Here is a 20,752-nt window from a genome sequence, read left to right as displayed (position 1 = left end):
AGAGCTCCACAACTTGATGATATAGCAACATCATACTTCTCATCTATTGCTCCAAGGTCTCCCTGAAAACATTAAAAAAAAAAAAAATCAACATTTTGAGAAAGTCATTTGTGCTGTAAACCATACAGCACATTTAATCAACACGCTAGTACAAAAAAAAAAAGTTGATTTATTCAAAGAAAGAAACAAACATATTTGAAAACAAATGCATAAGTTATACAATGCATTCATAGAAAGTAAATCCGTATTTATGATATAAAAAGTCTACTGCCACAAAACAAAGCAAGAAACAGCCTTGAAAACTTTCTTATTTTATTTATCAACTGGCAAAAAATGAAAGAAATATACCAGTCTTCCAAATATTCCATGAATTTGTCCACTCTTCTTTTGTTGCATTAAAGAACAAAGAACATTTCCACGACTGCGGTTTAAAGAAAAGGAACTTTTAGCTTCTTCCACCTTCTGGCGAAGTTTTGTCACACTTTCTCTCATTTCACTATCATTTTTCATAACCCGATTTAATTCTTCTTCTGCCTAATGGAAATGGATGAAAATATACATGCACACTGTAAACACCACTGCATAACATATTAAATAAGCTATATTAAAGCTATATTAAAGGAAACAAGACCGCTTTACTGGTACACAGTGCATAATTTCCCTTGACTACCAGACAACAATGGCTTTAAAAACAATTTTGGATACTACCAGACGTTATGTTAAAACAATTGATTTTATCATATATATGTACATGTCAAGTGATAATATCAGATATAGCAATACCCATCGCCCGCGATCAAATTGTTTTCATATAAATGGACAAGTACTGCCAATTTCACTGGAAAATACTTATAAGAGCAAATTAAAACTGCTATACAATGTTTTTTTCCTGCTTCTCAATATCTGTGAAATGGGTCATCAAGTCCTAAAAGACAATTTGTGCCAGCTAATACATTATGCGGTGATTGTTCTTGTACAACTGTATTCCATGCTGAAGCACCTTTCTGATCTGCAGTTTTTCCTTCTATCCAGTTTATCAATGCATCAGTCTATTTAAATTTACGTAACTGTTTAATTAACAAGCCTTTTTTGCTCCATCTTAGCTTGCAGAAAAATGAAAATGTAATCATGAAATTTCTGTAAGTGAAATTCAGAAAGCTGCATTTTGTGCCAGTTTTAAAATGACAAACTTTAATTATACTCTTCTTAAGCCATCTTTTTGTTACTTGCTACCTTAACTGTATCTTTAGTGACAAGCAGTACAAATGCACATCCAAATGCCACTGAATGCTAAAGGTGAGCAGCTATTCCAGTGTCAAGTTCATTTGTGTGTTCATAATTAAGAAAGTTTAGATAACAAAGTACATTAAAAAATGGAGAAAAAAAAAAGAACAGATTCTAAATTCCAGTAAAAATTTAGCATGCCCATTTGTGATTTCAGAAAATTGACAAACAGCAGTCTAATTAAACTAGACTCCTGTCTTTATTAAATGAAAAACAGGTAAAGACAAACATTTGCAGTTACAATGGTCCACAAATGGAAACTATATGGAACAAAATTTCTTGATCTTCCTCCCGGCTAATTCTGCAAAATTTTACTCTCCTCCTGACTGCATTCCTATTTGCCTCTTCAAAAGACTCGTGAATTAAACACAAGTGATTCTTAAAACAGCCAAATGCAGAAAAGACAGGGTGGGGGACAATACTCCAAAATCAGTGCTCGCTCTTACCTATTGTGCACCATTCCTTACATGTTGCTATGTGTATGAACTAGGGCTGTAGAATGAACATCACTATTCAAATATAATTCTACTCTAAAAAAAAATCTCATTCAAAGGCAAAAACCTACATTCAACTGTAAGTGAATGGTCCTTTTTTAAACCTTGCTAATTTCAGCTTCATGTTACTATACTGCAATACTTTATATTTTGCATGCGTTTCGCACATGACTGCCAGTATTTTTACAATTTTTACTCATTACCATGGAAAGATTTTCATACCACAACACTCTACTTTTTGGTTAACCGGTATACTGGCAGGTTTTAAACATGTTTCTAGCACCCTAGAAGTATTGTTTTCGTTCTGATCTTGTTCAGTTTCACTATCAACCCTGAAATCCCTGACTTGCTGCTGTAAATCTATTACATATTCATCAGAACAAAAATTGGCTTCCTTTCTCATTAAAAGTAATGGGAAATAACTACCATATTTCTGATTTTCCATTTACTGTTATAATGGCTTTAACATTGTCATGTAATACAGCATTTTTAGTGTAAGGAAAGCATACATACACAGCTACCTCAACCAACAGATGTCTTTCTGAAATTGCTGGCTTGACACGTATTTCCCAATAGAAAGTCAAAATAAAACATTAGAGAGTACATGTGCTTTATCTTTGCTTAATCTATAAAGAAGGAAAAAAATCCTGTTAAGTTTAATCCTATATTTTGTTCTTTGACTATCAGCACATACTCTGCAAATTATTAGATTGATAGATAGATACTTTATTAATCCCAGGCTGTTCAGCACGCATGATTTACCTTCCAAAATATACATGGCCATGGCTTAAATAAAATTTGGATGAGCATCGGCTTTCATGTCTTTTGCACCTGTTGAAAGGCACAGAGCGAAGCAGAGGGCTGAAAGAGGGGAAGGCCATGGAGAACTAAAGTAGCGACTCCGTTTAACCCGTTTAGGAAATCGTGATTTTTTTTTTATTTTATTAATTTTAAAATGGGTTTCGTACAGTTTATAAATTATAGGCACATCAAGCTCCCCAATTCCACTTTTCTTTTTGATCAAGTAATTTTCCATGCACAGAAAATTCCATTTTTTGGAAGGCTGCATGAGTCATAATGTGCTGCATGTAAAGCAAATCAAAAGCAAAAAAAAAAAAAAAGTACATGTAGTAACACAATTCTGAACCTATGACTAATATTTAATTTTTAATATTAGAATTCAGCCCTCATTTTGGAATAATTTTACAGCCCTAGTATGAACCAAGATACCTATAATTATGAAAAAATAAGGAAAAAAGGGGATACCACAATATCAGAAGAGAATGCACACTTGTTTTCTTTTTATGAACGTGTGCATATTCAGAGTGAAATAGCATCAATTTGAATATTGACAATATTTTATTTACTTTTCAAGAAAGCCTTTTCCACAGGAGATTCATCTACATGTCCTGCCCACATCCAAAATCTTAAATTTACATAGTTTTACTTGTAGTAAAGTCCAAGCAGAAAGCATGTTTCCTGTAAGTGTATTAAAATACCTACACTTATGGCAAGTAGTCTAAGGCAGGAATCTATGTTTTTTTTTCCCTAACTTTTTTTTAACCCCCAAGCATCTTAGACCTGAGTTTCATTCAGGTCGCCCTTGTCACCCAAGAAACTATGCTCGGCGGACATATATTTTCCAACACCAGCCACATTTCACGCTCTCTTTATTATCACTATGTAGCACTTACCTTTAAATACTTTCATTAATGTATTACCATACATTTAACAATGCACTTAGGTTGATGTTTTTGTTAATTATAGCAAGTTTATTTTTGACAGATGACAAATAAGGCAGTCATAAAATGCAGGGTTAAAATAAAAAAATAAATAGCCATTATGTAAATTATATATCTGTATATTTTACCATGGTAATATTTCTTATTTTGGAATAACCACAGAGCATTTAACTTAAAACATTAACACATTTTTGTGTTAGCACAGGTCCATGACAGTGTGTCTCGCATTGTTCAGACGGCAAGACAAATTACATAGGCTTTTAGCTTTGCACAGTGCGTCATTTTCGTAGTATAGACTTAGATTTTAATACCACCTATATCTAAAAATTTCTGTTGTTGAAAACTAAATAAGTGTTTTCTTTAAAACTCTAGTTTTTGCTTTTGCCCATTACCATTCTGGGCTTCCAGTATTAAGAAACATACCGTACTGGTAGCATTATTTGGTTTTAAATGAAAATCAAGAAGATTGTTGGAAAATGATCTGTTACTCTTTTTGTAAATCTACATCTATTTTAAATATCTGTAACGGTAAGACCATTACACATGATACATGTGCTAACACTGCACAGGTAAAAAAGATCACATCATATCATACTAGACTCCATTCATTCTGTCAAAATTTAAATCTAGAATTTAAATAGAGGGATAAACATTCAAAGTTATGAGACCTGTTAAGACCTCCCAGTGCCAAAACAGGAGTGACACAACCATTGAGGGTTGGTTTGTCCACTGCAAGGCAATGGCAGGTTCACCACATCACTGAGGCAACTAAGAGTTCACAACCCCGCTGCACGACGCGTCCATTGCCCAAGGGTTGATGCGGGGACTACTTTAAACCAGCCACTGACCTGGCCCTCTTATTCTTTCATGCCCCCATCCCTCCCACAGGAAGACATGATCCTAGCCACTAATCTGCAGCTGTGGTGCTGACCTGACGAGGAGGACTATTACCTGAACTGAAAAAGGGAGCCAAGTCAGGACAACTAATAATGTCACTGCTTGCATGCTGTGTCTGGGTGTAGTGAAGTGGTAGCTCCCATTTCAATAAATAACTTTGCTGTTCCTGTTTTGAATAAAATAAAGCTGGTTTTCCTGATGCATGTCAACTCAGCCTCTTTTTTTTTTTGGTTGCAACACAATGCGTCAAATATAAAGACCTTCTTCCATACAGGTATGTTAATACTGTAGTATAGAAAATAACCAAGAATGTCTACTGTCCATCTCCCCTTAGCAGGGAAAATACTATATTAATATAATATTCCTAAAATTCTACTTCAGAGCATCCCTATATACAGACTCAGCTGTAACACATATTTAAAATTTGAGATGCCCATGTATTCAAAATGCGACTCTACAAAGACCTACCCACAGAAGGTGACACAGCACTACCAAAATTTCTATTTTATTGCTGTGCGGTAAAAAGACACACGATAAAGGCCTGTAAATTGGCAAAATTAATGAATTTACAGCAGTCTGGTCAGCAATTGAAATCATAATTTGCTCTACTACTTCTTTATATGTCCTACATTGTATCACAGTAAATACTAATTTTAACCAAAAATCCAGTTGTACACCAATTACTAACTACAGTGGAACCTCGGTTCACGAACGTCCCGGTTCACGTACAACTCGGTTCACGACCAAAAAGATCGCCAAACTTTTGCCTCGGTTCACAACCACACACTCAGTATACGAACAAGCCAGGTTCCCTTGCCTGCCTGCAAGCTGAGCTGAAAGAGAGAGAGAGAGAGAGAGAGAAAGAAAGAAAGAAAGAGCGAGCGAGCGAGCATGTGCCTGCTGGGAAGGGGGAGGAGGAGATTGCTGCACGTGTTTGATGAACAAGCCAGATTCCCTTGTGTCCTCAGGTGAGAGAGAGCAAGAGCGAGCGAGCACGTGCCTGCTGGGAAGGGGGAGGAGGAGATTGCTGCATGTGTTTGCCTGCCTATCTGTAGGCTGTAGTGCAAGCGAAACCATCCCCCTCCCCCCACAGGCAGCCTGAGAGAGAAAGAGAGCTGCCATGCCTTTTCATTTACGCAAAGCCGCTCCTTGTTCATTGTTTTCAATAAGACGTGCACTCTCTTTGTGCTCTACAGTATTTCGTGTGCTTTTGCAGTTAACTATGGCTTCTAAGCAAGTGGAGAGTGGTCAGAAGAAAGTTTTGAAGAAAATTGAAATCGAAGTAAAGAAAGAAAGAAATTACAAAAGGTGGAAAAAATGTTTACCAGTTTACTCATTTACCAATCTGAGAACCCTCGTGCGTTCAAGCAGCACAATGAAAACAAAGCCAGACTGCCAGTAATGTGGGGCGCAAACACGAAGGATTGGGTCACAAGGAGTTTGTTTTTGGAATGGCTGCATGAGGCTTTCACTCCTACCAGCTAAAAGCACCAGAAACCCAAGAAATCACAAGAGAAAACACCTGAAGGAAAACACTTCATGCCAGAACTCGACTCATGCAAGGTTAGTTTTCTTGGTGGTTTTTGTATTACGGATTTTTCAAAAGTTAATTTTTCAGTTCATAACGCGATTTGTTGCAATGTTACTTTTATCTTTTTTCAAATGTTCCTTTTTTCCGCTGTGCTTAAAACTCATTTTAAAAACAGTGTTTACAGCGATCAGGCTTTTAGTTTAATAGCGTGATCTCCTGCAATCTTTCTTTTCTGGTTGCTTGCGAGTTGGTTTTTGCATGCACTGCACTTCGGATTTATTTTAATGTTCGTTTTTTTCTGCTGTGCTTAAAACTCATTTTAAAAAAAATGCTGCGCGAGCACGTGCTACAGAGAGATTAGAGAGCGTGAGCGAGCAAGCGCAGAGAGGGGGGAGCTGACAGGGAAGGGATGGGGGGGGGGGGAGAGAGAGGATAGGGTGTGTGTGTGCGCGCGCGCTACAGAGAGAGAGCGTCAGCCAGCCTGCTCCTGTAACTGAGGGAGGGAGGGAGCGCGAGCGAGCCAGTTCCTATAGCTGAGCAGGGAGCCTGGGTGTTTTGTGTCAGTGTTATTCAATGTTTTTACATTAGATTACTATTACACTGTGCATTCTATGGTGTAATTAACTATATTTGTGCTTAATCTTTACATATATTTACATATTTACATACAGTTTGTACTGCCTGGAACGGATTAATTGTATTTACATACAATCCTATGGGGGAAACTGCTTCGGTTCACGACCAAAGTTCTGGAACGAATTATGGTCGTGAACCGAGGTTCCACTGTATATGGAGCCAATGCAGGGTGCACTTCCCAGCAGATAAGCTATTTGCTGCTCCTCTAAATGATAATCAAAATTTTCAACCATCTCAGCCCTACTTAATATTTAATCCGTGGGAAAAAACTAAGGATCAAGACATTTACAGAATTGCATATTGATAACGTATTTGCACCTTAAGAACAACTGTGCTTCAAATTTCCAGCAACGCAATTTTTCTACTAATTTCCAATTATGAATTTTATTAAAAGAAAATCTACCCATTGTCCACACCTCCCACTCATTTATTTTCTGAGGGCAATGCTGATCAATTTTACAGACAACATCTCAATAATATATAAAAACAATTCAAAGAATCTTTCCATCAACGATCATAGTGTATTTTGGGAAAATGGCCATTCATTTAAAATTTCAGAAATGGAGTGAAAGATAAGCACCAAGCACTCAATTCAACTTATAAATAAGATGTGTGATTGATGAAAATTTGTAATTGTTCAAAATATATTTAGGGCAAGATGCAACATGCAAACTAGCTCCAGCATTACTACACCATTTGTTTTGAGAATGTACCAAACTAACAATGTTGGATGAAAAAGCACTGGTTTTACAATCACTTTTAACAAAACAAACAGTTATATTTGGTGTACTTCTAAATGGGTTTAAAGTGGATAGGGATGAATTGATTGTAATAGTCTATATGACACTAGCACACAGACTTATTTTGCTTAACTGGAAGAATCCTAATCCATCTTTTATAACTAATTGTGTGTGAGAGACATTCTATATTATTTGAAACTGGGAAAAAAAAAATCCAAATTCTAATTTAAAGGATCTTTCCAAAAGTTTAAAACATGTCATGTAGTAAATAATAATAAAAAAATCAGATTAAGCATTCATGATGGGGAAAAAGGATTTTGTTTTGTTTTTTGTTCTCTCTCTCTTGGGTGGAGCTTGAATTTTTGTTTTTTAGTTTTTTTTTTTATTCTAGAGGTGTTATTTTTATATTAACTTTAAAGAAATTTGAGCAAGTTCTGCAACTTTTATCTACTTGATGGTATACTATGTAACTTAAAATAATATTAAAATAAAAAAAAGATCATATGTACATTAAAGTAAATGAAAACAAGGGATGCAATTCCAATCATGATCATATATTCACATCAGTGGTTCTATGTACAATGTTACAAGTGCAAAAGCCTATCACATAAAAACACTCATTTTTGGAAGGGAAAGTTTCATATAGTTATTAGTTAAACACTGTCAAATTACCGTTACATACATTCATTCCGAGGGAAAAAAACTGAAGATACCTTCTGAAGCTCCTGTTCACATTTGGGTATCTGAATCTCTAATTCTTTAATAGCGGTTCTTCTTTCTTTGAGTGTTTCTGTGGCAGTCTGCAGGGCTTCTTTTGCATTATTCAGCCGACTTAAGGCAGTTTTATGATGACTAACATATATGTCTAAGTCTGATTGGGCTACATCTGCTTTAGACCGCGATTCATTTACTGCTTTATTTAACTCCATCAGTTCTTTTTCCTTCTCCTGCAATAAAGGAAAAATGAAGCAAGTAAAATACGAGAAAGTTAGGTATAACTGTCTCAAACCCACCAAATGCAATTATGGGTCAACAAACAGCAAGACTAAGAACAGCTATGAACAGGGTGCCAGCCAATCCATCAGTAATCCCACACACAGAGCTAATTTAGGAGTTTATCAAACACACCTTTAGGATAGAGAGGTAAGATTTAGAATTGTATAGAAATACCTCCTTTTCTTGCTGAAGACCCTGTGTCTCTTGTTTCAGACTTTCCATAACCTTCTTTAATTTTTCTTCTTCTACTATTTTTTGCTTTTCCATCTCTTCTTTTTTTCTGGTTGCTTCCTGAATCTTTCTCTCACTGTTAGCAGGCACATCTTTCAGCTCATCAACCTTCATTTCACAAAAAAGGCAAAAAATGGTGATGTCCACACACAAAAACGTCAAAAGTGATGAATTACACAATTTATTTTGTATATACATACACTTGTTAACAGATGTTTAATCTTCTCTCAGATTAAAATTCCATATAACTGAGAGTTACTATTTTATATTCATTAAGGCTTCAGTATCATTAACGGTTTTAAATCTTGAATAATTTAGTACCCATTTGACCATGTAAAAAAATCATCAAGTCTACGAGGTGCTTTTCTGTGAAAAATTACTTACTTACTGCAATGGAATAAGAGCCTAAACAACTCTGGTTTACTTAAGACAAAGAAAGATTTTAAAAGAACTATATTGGATCACTTAATATGTACTTACCTTTTCTTTATCTTTTTGAAGCTGCTTTTGCAGTTTTTTTAATTTACTCTTTGAATTTTTTAATTTCTCTCGCACATCTACATCTTGCAAATCTAACTCAGCAAACTTTCCCTTTTTTTCTTCAATATACTTTGTGATTTTACCCATTTTCCTAATCAATGAAAAATGCAAAAGTTAAACACCACTGATTAAGGAGGAGGAAAAGAAGCAAAAAAACGGAATGAATGATCAATGATTACTTTACTACTTGGGTTTGGCACTATTTAAAAATAAAATGACCTGCACCATGCATCTTAAAAGAGACATTTACAAAAAAATATATGGACCAGTTAAAATGCTACACAAGTTTTAGTAAATGCTTAAAATTGAGGTACATTCTTCTTTGAATTAAATAAAATTAAATTAGACTACACTACTGAAACAAAGACAAGTATAAACTAAGCACAGTAGTCGCAAAGAACACAAAACCAAAAAATTTTCAGCAAAATCTTCTTGTTTAAAATGTGTCACCCTTAACTAAGAACACATATTCAGTGTGGACAGAAAAATAAGAAAAAAGTGAACAAATGCATAAATTCAATCTGTATGTTAAACAAAAAACACACAGACAAAAAGTATTATTATTAGTAAGAAAACCAAATGCATTTTCAACCTTTAAAAAAAAACACATTTCAACTTGAAGAGGTATTATCCCCAATCAAAAAAAAAAAAGCACAAATTTCAATATTGTCAAGAGACACTGTCAAAACTGATTTTTTTTAAATTTATAAAATGAAGAAAATACATCCAATTAATATTTTTTATGGCTTTTAAACAACAAAAAAGCTGACAATACACATCTCCAAATCACCCTTCAAGTTTGTTAACATTTAATCAATTATAACTATTTTAAGCTATGCCATATGAATTTAAGTGATTTTTTTTTTTACTTTTCAACATTCTTTATCAACTTGTTCTTCACATTCATCTCTTCTGCAAGTTTGGTGCTTTTTTCATTAAGCTCTTTTGTATCATCAATGATTGCTTTTTTTTGCAACTCCTGATCATTTACTGTTCTCTGTAAATCATAACTAAAAAAAAAAAAAAAATTAATCATTAGCATCTCATAAAATTTGAAGCAAAGCTGCTAAAGCTTGAGAATTGCAAACATTTAATACTAATTCAGTTACACTGTATGCAAAATATCAGACATGTTGCACAACTTACACGTAATACTGGCAAACATGATTTCTTTTTTTGAAAATGTCATTTTCCAATGTAAGAAACTCAATGGCACGATTTTTCTCCCCCTCTAGGGAATCCTTCTCTTTTTCTACCATTTTAACTCTGTTTAGCTTAAAAAAAAAATAAATAAAAAAATCAGATTTTCAAAAATAAACTATATACATAATTAAACAGTAGCAAATGTTGCTTTAAAGTGCTAGATTTTCAAAATCAGCCAAACTATGTGGTGGTTAAATAAAATTTACAACACACCACATATACTTCAGGTCTCATATGGCTATAGCCTGACGAGTGTAACAGGAGAAAAATTACCTAACAAAATTAATGATATAATTCAACCAAATACTTCAAAAATACCTTTTCTCCTCTATGCTCATTTAATAATTCAACTCGACGACAAAGGATCTGAATTGGTTCCTTCAGTCTTTGAGAGCCAATTATATCTTCCAGGTATTCTAACATTCCTTCATCATGCTCAGTTTGACCTTTTGGCTTCATCATAGCAATTTGTTCCACTTCACCCTAAATGTTTTAAAATAAAATTATTACAGATGTAAATAAACTACCACCATTTTAAATTTCAAAAGTCTGGGAATATATTAATGTTCTATAACAAACAATGCAAACTCCAAACAATACAATTTAGCTCTGTGGCAAAAAACTGAATCTTTTGCCATATGTATGGATAACAATTATCTCTAACAGTTAAGTGTTTCCTTTTCAAATTTTGCTTTCTTGAATCTCACTATTAAAAAAAGTAAAATGTAAGGGCAAACCAAGTAATCAACCTGAAAATTGTCAGCAAAAACTGACCACACTAAAACTCAAACTAAACTACTTAATTGCCTGGGGTAGGGTGGAGCAGGTCTACAAAGGGACCAAACAACAACTGAACAAATAACGTATGTTGACAAAAATAAAGATACATTTCAGTTCAGTACAAATGTGTCATAGGATTTATTTCCCTTCTAGCAACAGAATTGTTGATGGCAGTTTTCGTTCTAAGATACACCTCCTGGAAGGCTGTACACAAATCCATACAGGCCAATAACGTCATTGTTCAGAATTGTTTGTCCAAGATATTCTCTCCCTTTTTTACTGATGAATTGCAGTGTTAAAAATAAAATGCATAAAAACAAGTTTTAGACATTTCTATTTTTAAATATACAGTTTCTAAATTAAAACACATATTATAATTTAAACACTAAAATTGTAGTTTAAAGCTTCAAAGAAATGCATATTCAATAAAAATATTATGGAGAAAAAAAGGCAAAACACAGAAGATTAAAATTATATTTTTGAATTTTCAGATTTGTTTTTAAGCATGTGACCAACATCAGTTACAAGTGCAAAATTAACTGCAACATTACGGCGACTACAGCAGTAAACAGTACAAAAGTCTTACTTTCCTTAAATTTAGATAGATCCCCATTTTCTGAGAGTACATACAAATTTTGAACTTACAATACAAAATGAAACCGAAAACATTTAACTATATGAGACAAAGTGTGGTATGCTTAGCAAATTTCATAGTTGAGACAAATGAAAGTCAATGTTACACAAAGCCTCTGTTTATCCAGTCACTTTCTAATTTTGTTATCCAGGTAGTCTGGGTCACAAGCAGTATAGTAGAAACACATACAGTCACACTGAAATGCGTCTCCAAACTTTACTTTAAGTGAAATTACTAGTCTAGCCCACCATAATGAGAAGTATTAAAATATGCCCTGTACTCTCAACTGTATACATCCGATAAACAAACAAAAAAGAGGCAAAAAAGGCCTGATCTGTGATGATTAGTATTTTCAGTTACATTTTATATTGCAGTACCATATTCAGCATAAACAGAACAACTCCCCAGACTAAATTTGGAGGATTACCTGGTTAATACAGACATAAAGGTTTATTGTAATTAGCTTTTCAGTTTTATTAGAAAGGAAAAAAGAAAAAAAAAAAGATTGCCAATAAAAGTTATGTATTCTATATGAAGTACACAAAAGGTGGAGTACCAGTGTAGGTCTGTAAAACAATAGTTAGAAAAGTTTAAAACTATATAAATATTAAAGAAAAAAAAAATCTACTGCGCCAAGTACAATTAAAATATTTCCCACCAACAATAAATCGATATACACAATTTTGTTTCTTTAACACTATCACATATACAGTACAATGTCCCATCTAATGAGGAACATGGGCACAGAGTAGTAGAAAACAGGATTGAGGGCTGGGCTTTGGATGACAATTTATATCTCTACCCCAAATTTCAAATTGCTTCCTTAATTTACTTTAGCAACTTATGATCAAAAGGATGTGGGTGAGAAGAGGACTGCTCAAATTTGAGTGAAATCTACTTTAAACAAATACTGCCAGGTCGAAGTGGGTTGCAAAAAAAAACAAAACATTTTTTCTTCAGGTTAGTTTTTAGTTCTTAATTAAATTTATTTAAAACCAGCCCTAAATTTACGTGCATACTTTCAGTTATAAAATATAATTGTAAACAAAGAACAAACAAATTGCAGTTTTCAGTTTATTAAGTGAGTCTATGTGTAATGCATTCTGTAACCCAAAACAAATTTGCACATCACAACTACACTATAACAGCATTCTGTAACCCAAAACAAATTTACACATCACAACTACACTATAACAGACCAATACAATTTAATAAACTTCAGCTACAAGTTTGACTCCATGTTTATAATTGTACTATTTTAAATTGTAAAAAAAATAAATAAAAAAAAGTCAACCGCAAACATTCTTTGTTTATTTATATATATATATATATATATATATATATATATATATATATTTAATAAAAATCGAAGGCATAAAAAAATTACAAAATAAAATTATATATATATATACATATATATATATATACATATACACACACACAAAGGCTTGCTTTTTGATAATTCTTGCAGCATATGAGAGGGAGCAGATATGCAAGCATAAAAATGCCTGTTCTAAAACATTAAGACAATGAAAATGAATTCTTTATGCAATTCTTTGCAGTGTTTACTTTTAAATCAGAACTTGTGTTCATTTTAACTGTAGTGGATACCAGACACTAAAATATTACTGACAACGAAGACATTTTGAGAACTTATTTTTTATAAAATAATTACCCTTTTAAGACTTGGGAAAAATTCAAACAGGGGAAAAGCCTAGAGTAACCATATATCATTAGCATTCTTCCACCTTTAAGTTATAAGTAATTATCGTATGCAATGCAAAATTTCATTTACATGCAAATATAAAGTATCTATCTAAATACCCACTCTTAACACAGAAATGATTAAAATTAAAATTTCAACACCACTTCAACCAAGATACAATATAATAATTACCACTTAAGAAAGAAATCACAAGGCTATTTAATGACTTAAATAGTGTTAACCAGAAACCACTAGAATGTAATGGATATTACTGTAACACAAAATTAAAAAAATGCAGTTTAATAAAGAGCACCTATATACGGAAGGAAGGAGACAAACTTACTTCATCCCTACCAAAAATAAATGGGTATACTCTATTTGAATAGAGCAGAGCATACTTCTAAAATAATCTTTTTATTTAATGCATGTTGCTTTAAATTTTTTTTAAAATACATTTTCCCAAATTAAAATGCTAGCAGAATAAATTTCAAGTGAAAAGTATTAAAGTTTTCTGTATATATAACACTTAATTTAACACATTAAATGCTGTACCACTGAAAAAAGGTCAAATTGAGAAATTCTTCTTAAATTGTTTTTCACCAAATTACTTTATCCTCTACTTTGTCGGCTTAATATATTGCTCATTTTAGTCACAAGCATTTCTACAATAAGCATCACCACACCAAAGCATCTATTTAAGAGTCTGCATAACAAAAATAACTGTTTAAAATGTTTATTAAAAGAGAGACAGAGTACAGATTTAGGCAATCATTACGCTTACAACAAATAAAAATGAATTCTTAAATCACAAAGCTTATATTCCAAATTAAAACATGACAACACTTTTCTCAAACTTTTCAGTTTTGAGAATTATAAAAAACAAACAATTATGTAATGAAAGAATGTGAAAACAGCTCAAAAATTGAAAATCTAAACAAGTTACACCAAACAGATTTAATGCTTAGATTATGGGCTCTTTTGAGAAACAAGACCTTCACGTGACACTGCAACGTCATTAATTCAGCCTAGTCATACATAACCAAATAAACTCACTAAATTTCTATCAGGAAAACACATCTGCACCTCTTACATTGTCCACAGACTAATCCCAATGAAAGGACGCCAACAACCTTGGGTTATTTAATAAGGACTAAGCTTTAAATAATAATATTTGGCAAACTCGGCTCTAAATTTTAAGCCATTCCAGTTAAGGCAGATGTATTATGATAGTTAACTGCGTTAGAATAACGAGTAAGACCCCTTTAAACAGGAGAATGATTTGAAGTTAAGCAATTTTAGCAATATAACAATAGACCCTGAAGGAATTATTGCACATCATAGCACAAAAACTATTCTTAGCCTATTGAAAAAAGCAGCATTATTTATGTGATTTGAAAATTCATTATAAATTATATATTCACATCACATCAAATTTCATGGATTTTGACATTCACAAACATGCACACACTGCACAATGGGTACTGAAAATAAAAGGTCAAAATAAAAGTAATATTCTGACTAAATTTTTAGTTAAATATCTGCACAATAAAAAATAAAAATTATCTATCATTTGATAGATGACTGTATTTATCCCTTGAGTATGTATCCTTGTTTTTTTATGTTTCTCCTACTGTATACATCTGAATTCCCCCATGGGATTAGTAAATGTTTTAAAATTTCTATTGATACTGAAAGCCAACTATTAAATGTTTTGTGTATAGGTTGGGTCAATGTTTATGCCACAAAGCATTATAAAATGACAAAATGTCATTAATTTCCAGCATTTTTAAAACAAGACAGCCAAATGAGTATTTTTTCCCTCTGTGCACTGCCCACAACCTGATTACAATAAAAATTTCTAAATGCAATTAAAGAACCAATCAGTTTGCTTATGTGCATTTACTATTAATGGCATGCATTTCAGTTTGGGTTCTTCTCTACCTAAAATGATAAAAACCAAAAACAATACAAAAACTATAAAAAAAATTAAATAAAAATATTGTCTTTCGTGTGAAAAACAGATTCACATCCAATTAAAATATACAAAATAAACCCATCATCATAACTTATTGGTGAAACATGCACAAATAAGTATTTTTGTAAAAAAAAAAAAAATAATAAAAAAAATCCAAACCTTAAATATTTAAAAAAACAAGAAAAAACCTTCAAAATAACTTTAAACTATCTGTACAAATCACTAAACTTTATTATTCTTTTAAAGAAACACAAAGGATGAAGGAGAAAAAAAAAATCCACTGCACACAAAACAAGCACCATTTTCCACAATACATTTTAAGAATGCCAAAGCATGTAAATCATTTTTTCCCTTTATGTATAACAATGAAGGTTAGCCCTGCCACACTGAAGCAGCACAAGTAATATTGGGGTTCAGGTATCGGTCTCCCACACCAATATTTACGTGCTGCTAGAACGGAGCAGGCAAACATTTTCAATAAGCAATGGAGACATTTTTATTTGCCCTACAGTGGGCTGGCGCCCTACCCAGGGTTTGTTTCCTGCCTTGCGCCCTGTGTTGGCTGGGATTGGCTCCAGCAGACCCAAACCCGTGACCCTATAGTTAGGATATAGTGGGCTGGATAATGAATGGGGATGGACATTTTCATTCTTTAATTCTTAAAACAGGAAAACAATCTGCTTTTTCCTTAAAATTCTAAAGCAGCAAATAATGGTTCGCATCTTTACAACAGTGTTGCAAACCATGATGTGCTGCTACAGCACTTTAAGGTACTCAAAGTCTTGAAATTTAAAAGAGACAGAGTTTACTTAAAAAGTCAAAACAATAGAATTACCTGGAGAATCAAAAATCTGTTGTGGTCCAGGTCTATTCCATGGCTACGGAGCAAAGCTCCAACATCTTTGAAGTTTGCTTTTTTTGAATTGATATGGTATACCGAACTGTTATCTTTGTAGGCAGTTCTTGAAACATAAAATGTGCTGTTTGGAATGACCTCATAATCATCACCTTCCTAATGGGGACATTAAACACAGAACATTCAGAATAATTTTTAATTTATGAGCAAATACAATACTTTAAAATCGTGCAGTATTATGCTTAAGTGTTCATTAATATATCCTCCACTGTATCAAAGCCTATAGTATAGTACAAAAATGTAACAATTTAACACCTTGGCACAACATTTAAAACACATTTTATTTGAAGGTATCCAAAACTTAATAAAAAAAATGAAACAAACTGCACTTCAACCTGGTTGATATTAGCGATTAGTAAATAAAGCTAGGTACTGGTTAAGCAGAAGAGCGGGAGAAATAAATAACATTCATCATGCACATTTTGCAAGGTTACAACTAGCTTTCAGTACACCTGCATGCACCGAAAGGTCAAACACATTTAAAAATAGAGTTTAGACACTACACAGCAAAAGAACAAAAAAGCAAAGTGAATTTAGGCACTTATTAAAACTGGATCTTTTCAATACAATCAACCACTCTCTCCCCAGGTTTAATCAAAAATGTTTCAATTTATCAAGCATTTTTGTTCTATTACATACTAAAAAAATGCATAGAACATAAAAGCATAAAGAAAGCTATGCCAGGTGTACAGAAATACTGCTACAGATTTTAATATTATGATGGCAAAAGAAGCATAAAATTGTGTGGTTTAGTATAGCAGTCATAAATGTTTTTGTTATCAAAGCAAACTAACTTTACATGAAAAACAACCGTATTAACAGAATATGGTAACAACTAAAAGTTGTAATTATGGGAAACTGTTTATGTAAAAACTGTAAATAAAAAGAAAACTGCTGCAATAAAAGTTACCTTGTCGATGATTTTTTGAAAATGAACCTCCACTGTACAACTTTCTAAATTTCTGTGCTCATCTGAATTGTGTATAAGCACAGAAAGTTTTTTGGATCTTATCTTTTGGGCCCTGTACCCAAACACAAACAACATTGAATCTATTACGTTTGACTTTCCACTGCCATTAGGCCCAATAATGCAGGAAAAACGCTGTTGGAAGAAAATAAACCAGTGATAGAATTGTGTACTAAATAAAATTTAATTTTATAAAAAAAATATCAAGCACAACATTAATACTTCAAAACTCTGAGGCACAGGAACTCCACTAACTCATTTTCCTTATAAAATATTGGCAAAACATTAAAACTGACCACTTTTCTTACTACTACTAATAAAATTACACAGTAATGCAATAGTCACACGATTTTACAAAATGTTGAGATAAAGAAAGAAATAACTCTACTTGGAAGTCGTCATTACATATTAAAACGATTTATGAATGAGGAAAAACAACAACAAAAAAGAATCGAGACTAAAATACCGTATTTATAGAAGTGACAAACTTCTATTACCTTATGAAAAGGCCCCAAAACTCTCTCGCCAGCATATGATTTGAAGTTTCGATTAACAATGTGGGTTATCATTAGACGAGGAGCTCCCGGTTCATTGGTCATTGCTGGGGGTGGAGGAGGAGGGATGCTATTCAAAATCTCCTCTAAACTTCGATTATCAACAGCCTCTACTGCGACTTCGGGTGTGCCGTCTAAAGTGAAAACAGTCAAAAACTTAAACATCTAAACCAGACGCTTTTGCATTATAGAGTACAGAACGTTTAAAAAAGTTTACGTGTGACCTTCAGTCCTCAATTGTCCACTCTGTCAAATGTCTCAAATACAGATATTACAAAGAAAACATCCATTATGCAATCCCTCAAGCCATTTTATTACAAAAAAAGGCGTTAAATATATCACTTGTAACAGCAGCATTACGTAATTATATACGTTTTAAACTACACATAGGTATCAAAGTAAAAATGGCAAATGACATGTAGTGATCATAACTTGACATTTTCTTTTAAATGTTTAAACTGACAAAAAATAAAGTGCTAAACTTACAGCTGTAAATGCTCTTTGATTGCCATTTACAACTAATTGCAATTTTCCATCATTCTTAGTCTTCTAAAGTACACAACCAGTGCTCAGGAAAAACAAGTTAAAGGAAACAACGAATGCTTTCAAGATAAAAGAAAACGCTATCGAGGAATGTCCCTGATGCTACTTGTAGGTAAACAAACACTTATTCAGAACACATATGTACATATTCTCTCTCCCCTGCATAAGACAGTATTCAAAACATTGTTACCGATGGATGGGAAAACATGCATTTCTTTTCATACGTAACCAGTATAAGGGAAGCACCCATACTCCCTGAAGATCGGTATACATCAAACAAAACAAAGAAAAACTTACTTCCATTAACTTCCGATTTCTTCTCGTTGATCGCTTCTTTTGGTGGCAATTCCATCTCGTCTTGGGATTCAATTACAAGGTTAGCATGCTTTCCTTTCGGCTTCGCCGCTGTCGAACTTTTTGATGATTTGCTCGGCATGATTTCAATCTAAGAGAGACGTACAGCACAGATGAATGTGCAAATTGTGGCAAAAATGTAAACACTCCGGGCATTCTCGTTGTCTCCGAGATGTCGCTTAAACGATATTGGTTTACAAGAGATTTTCAAAAATCCAAATCTCAAAATCACCCAACAAGCCTTTATTCAAAGACTGACGTTTTCAACACCTTTAAGGGAAAAAAAAAAAAACAGACGCAAAGCAGACAAAGGCAATCCGTCTTTTTAGCGACCGAGAAGTCGATGGCAGATAAAACAGTTAATTACGGTCTTCTCTCAAATCAGCTACCAAAACGCACACGGAAGTCATAACGTAACGTTACTTTACAAAGCACAATAACCTACACCACCCCCACCCCTTTTCTGGTGACGTCTTTTAATAATGAGAGTCCTCACTAAATAAAGAACTAACAGTCCGAATTACTCTAAGTTTTATCTTTGCAAGCTAGTCCCATAGGTTTAGCAGCGGCCAATCAGGGGTTCTCTCAAGAACACATAAAAAAACGTGCATTCGATTGGCTAATTTTAAACTTTGAATGAATATTTTAAATAATCACCTATTCTCAGAAAAAAAATCACTTATAACGTTTAGAGAAATTTGCCATTCAGGAGAAAAGTGGGAGAATCATCGTCAAAGTCGCATACACATGAGAAGTACACTTCCACTCCCATAATTTTTCACAGGCATAGGATTTATCTAATTCTCTTTAGAAACCATTAATTTCGCCATGCTTAAGACAGACACTGATGCTGAAATATGACAAAATAGACTAGTACTCAAAACTGTGATGATTATTAAAAAAATAAATACACATAAGGAAACTATCAGCAACTACTGTAAAAGGAACCGTTCAAAATAGAACTCAGAAACATAACGCTATATGGGGGATATACAACGCAAATAAAACATACTTCACCAGAATGGTTTAATTCCTTCCCAATTTAAATCTCGACATATGCACATATTTCATATTACACGGCGCAAACCACGTTTGATGATTCTTCAGGAGGCAACCTTCATAACGGTACAAAACTGTTTACAAAATGCCCACTTCTGTCATGCCTCCATTTACACCCCATCCCGCTAAAAAATGAGGACGGTATTTTACCTAAAACTCAATTAATCTTCGTGAAGTTTCGCTTGTCATACAAATCCCGATTTTTTTTTTCTTGTTCTCAAGCCGTTTTTGCTGCTGTCCTATGCAGACAAGACATAAATTCACATTGTACCCGGGAAAATAGTCACCAGTCAAGAAAAGCAGTCATACTACTTAGCTCCTTCACTCGAAAATGGCGCCGAAAAACTAAAATCGAACCGAAATTCGTTACAAAGTGGCGCACGGAACCATGGGTAATATTGTCACCCCCATTATAAAGGGGTTGGTTTATTTCCAAGTTTCTAAGAGGGATGAATGTCTATTTTTTTTATATAACTACTGCTGCTACTACTACAACAAAAAAGAGCATACAGTAGTGTGATAGTGATGTGAATATTTAAAGTTTAAATGTGCATGTATTTTATCTTTTTCAAACTATAGCATAACCCTGCGTTCGTTATTTACATATTAAATGCTTTGAAAAAAGGGCATCTTAAAGAGTTCTTATTAATTAGTTACTTTTAATAATTTTTAATAATAAGAGGCACGTGACGTTTGAAATAATTTTTGTCAAACTGCAAGCTTTTTCCGACATTATTGCATTTTATTCTGTTCCTTAGAGCAGCTCTTTGTCGTTGCTGTGTGCGTTGTCAAAGAAGCTCCCGTTCTGCATTCTCGCGAGATCACAGAGATTTGATGGTTTACATCCGTGGTTTGGTAACAAGGAAAGGTGAGTTGCGAGGCATAAACTAAAAAATACTATGAATTACATTACAAATCATTAACTTGTTGTTGTAATTCAGAATCAAAATTTAGCTGTCTATAAATTAATA

The 20,752-nt window shown here is 33.4% G+C and overlaps 2 protein-coding genes across 3 annotated transcripts in view; one reads left to right on the top strand and one right to left on the bottom strand.

Moving 5' to 3' along the window:
- Positions 1 to 20,145, bottom strand: part of smc4 (structural maintenance of chromosomes 4) — a 52,464-nt gene extending 32,319 nt beyond the window's left edge. Inside the window, 13 exon segments of the mRNA XM_039756551.1 lie at positions 1 to 62; positions 349 to 534; positions 8,038 to 8,271; positions 8,495 to 8,659; positions 9,032 to 9,182; positions 9,961 to 10,101; positions 10,238 to 10,365; positions 10,613 to 10,777; positions 16,224 to 16,400; positions 17,215 to 17,406; positions 17,769 to 17,959; positions 18,666 to 18,813; positions 19,932 to 20,145. The exon segment at positions 1 to 62 is cut by the window's left edge and continues 100 nt beyond it. Coding sequence (XP_039612485.1) covers positions 1 to 62; positions 349 to 534; positions 8,038 to 8,271; positions 8,495 to 8,659; positions 9,032 to 9,182; positions 9,961 to 10,101; positions 10,238 to 10,365; positions 10,613 to 10,777; positions 16,224 to 16,400; positions 17,215 to 17,406; positions 17,769 to 17,959; positions 18,666 to 18,804 — 1,931 coding nt within the window. The 5' untranslated portion in view covers positions 18,805 to 18,813; positions 19,932 to 20,145.
- An 83-nt stretch (positions 20,146 to 20,228) lies between these two features.
- The window catches only part of ift80 (intraflagellar transport 80 homolog (Chlamydomonas)), a 261,632-nt gene continuing 261,108 nt past the window's right edge, over positions 20,229 to 20,752 (top strand). For both annotated transcript variants that reach the window (XM_039756563.1, XM_039756581.1), the window contains exon 1: positions 20,229 to 20,649. The gene's annotated coding sequence lies outside the window, so the exon portion shown is untranslated. The remainder of the gene's footprint in view (positions 20,650 to 20,752) is intronic.

The sequence above is a fragment of the Polypterus senegalus genome, chromosome 1 (assembly GCF_016835505.1).
Source record: "Polypterus senegalus isolate Bchr_013 chromosome 1, ASM1683550v1, whole genome shotgun sequence".
NCBI lineage: Eukaryota > Metazoa > Chordata > Cladistia > Polypteriformes > Polypteridae > Polypterus > Polypterus senegalus.
This window is presented reverse-complemented; position numbering and strand designations above follow the sequence as displayed.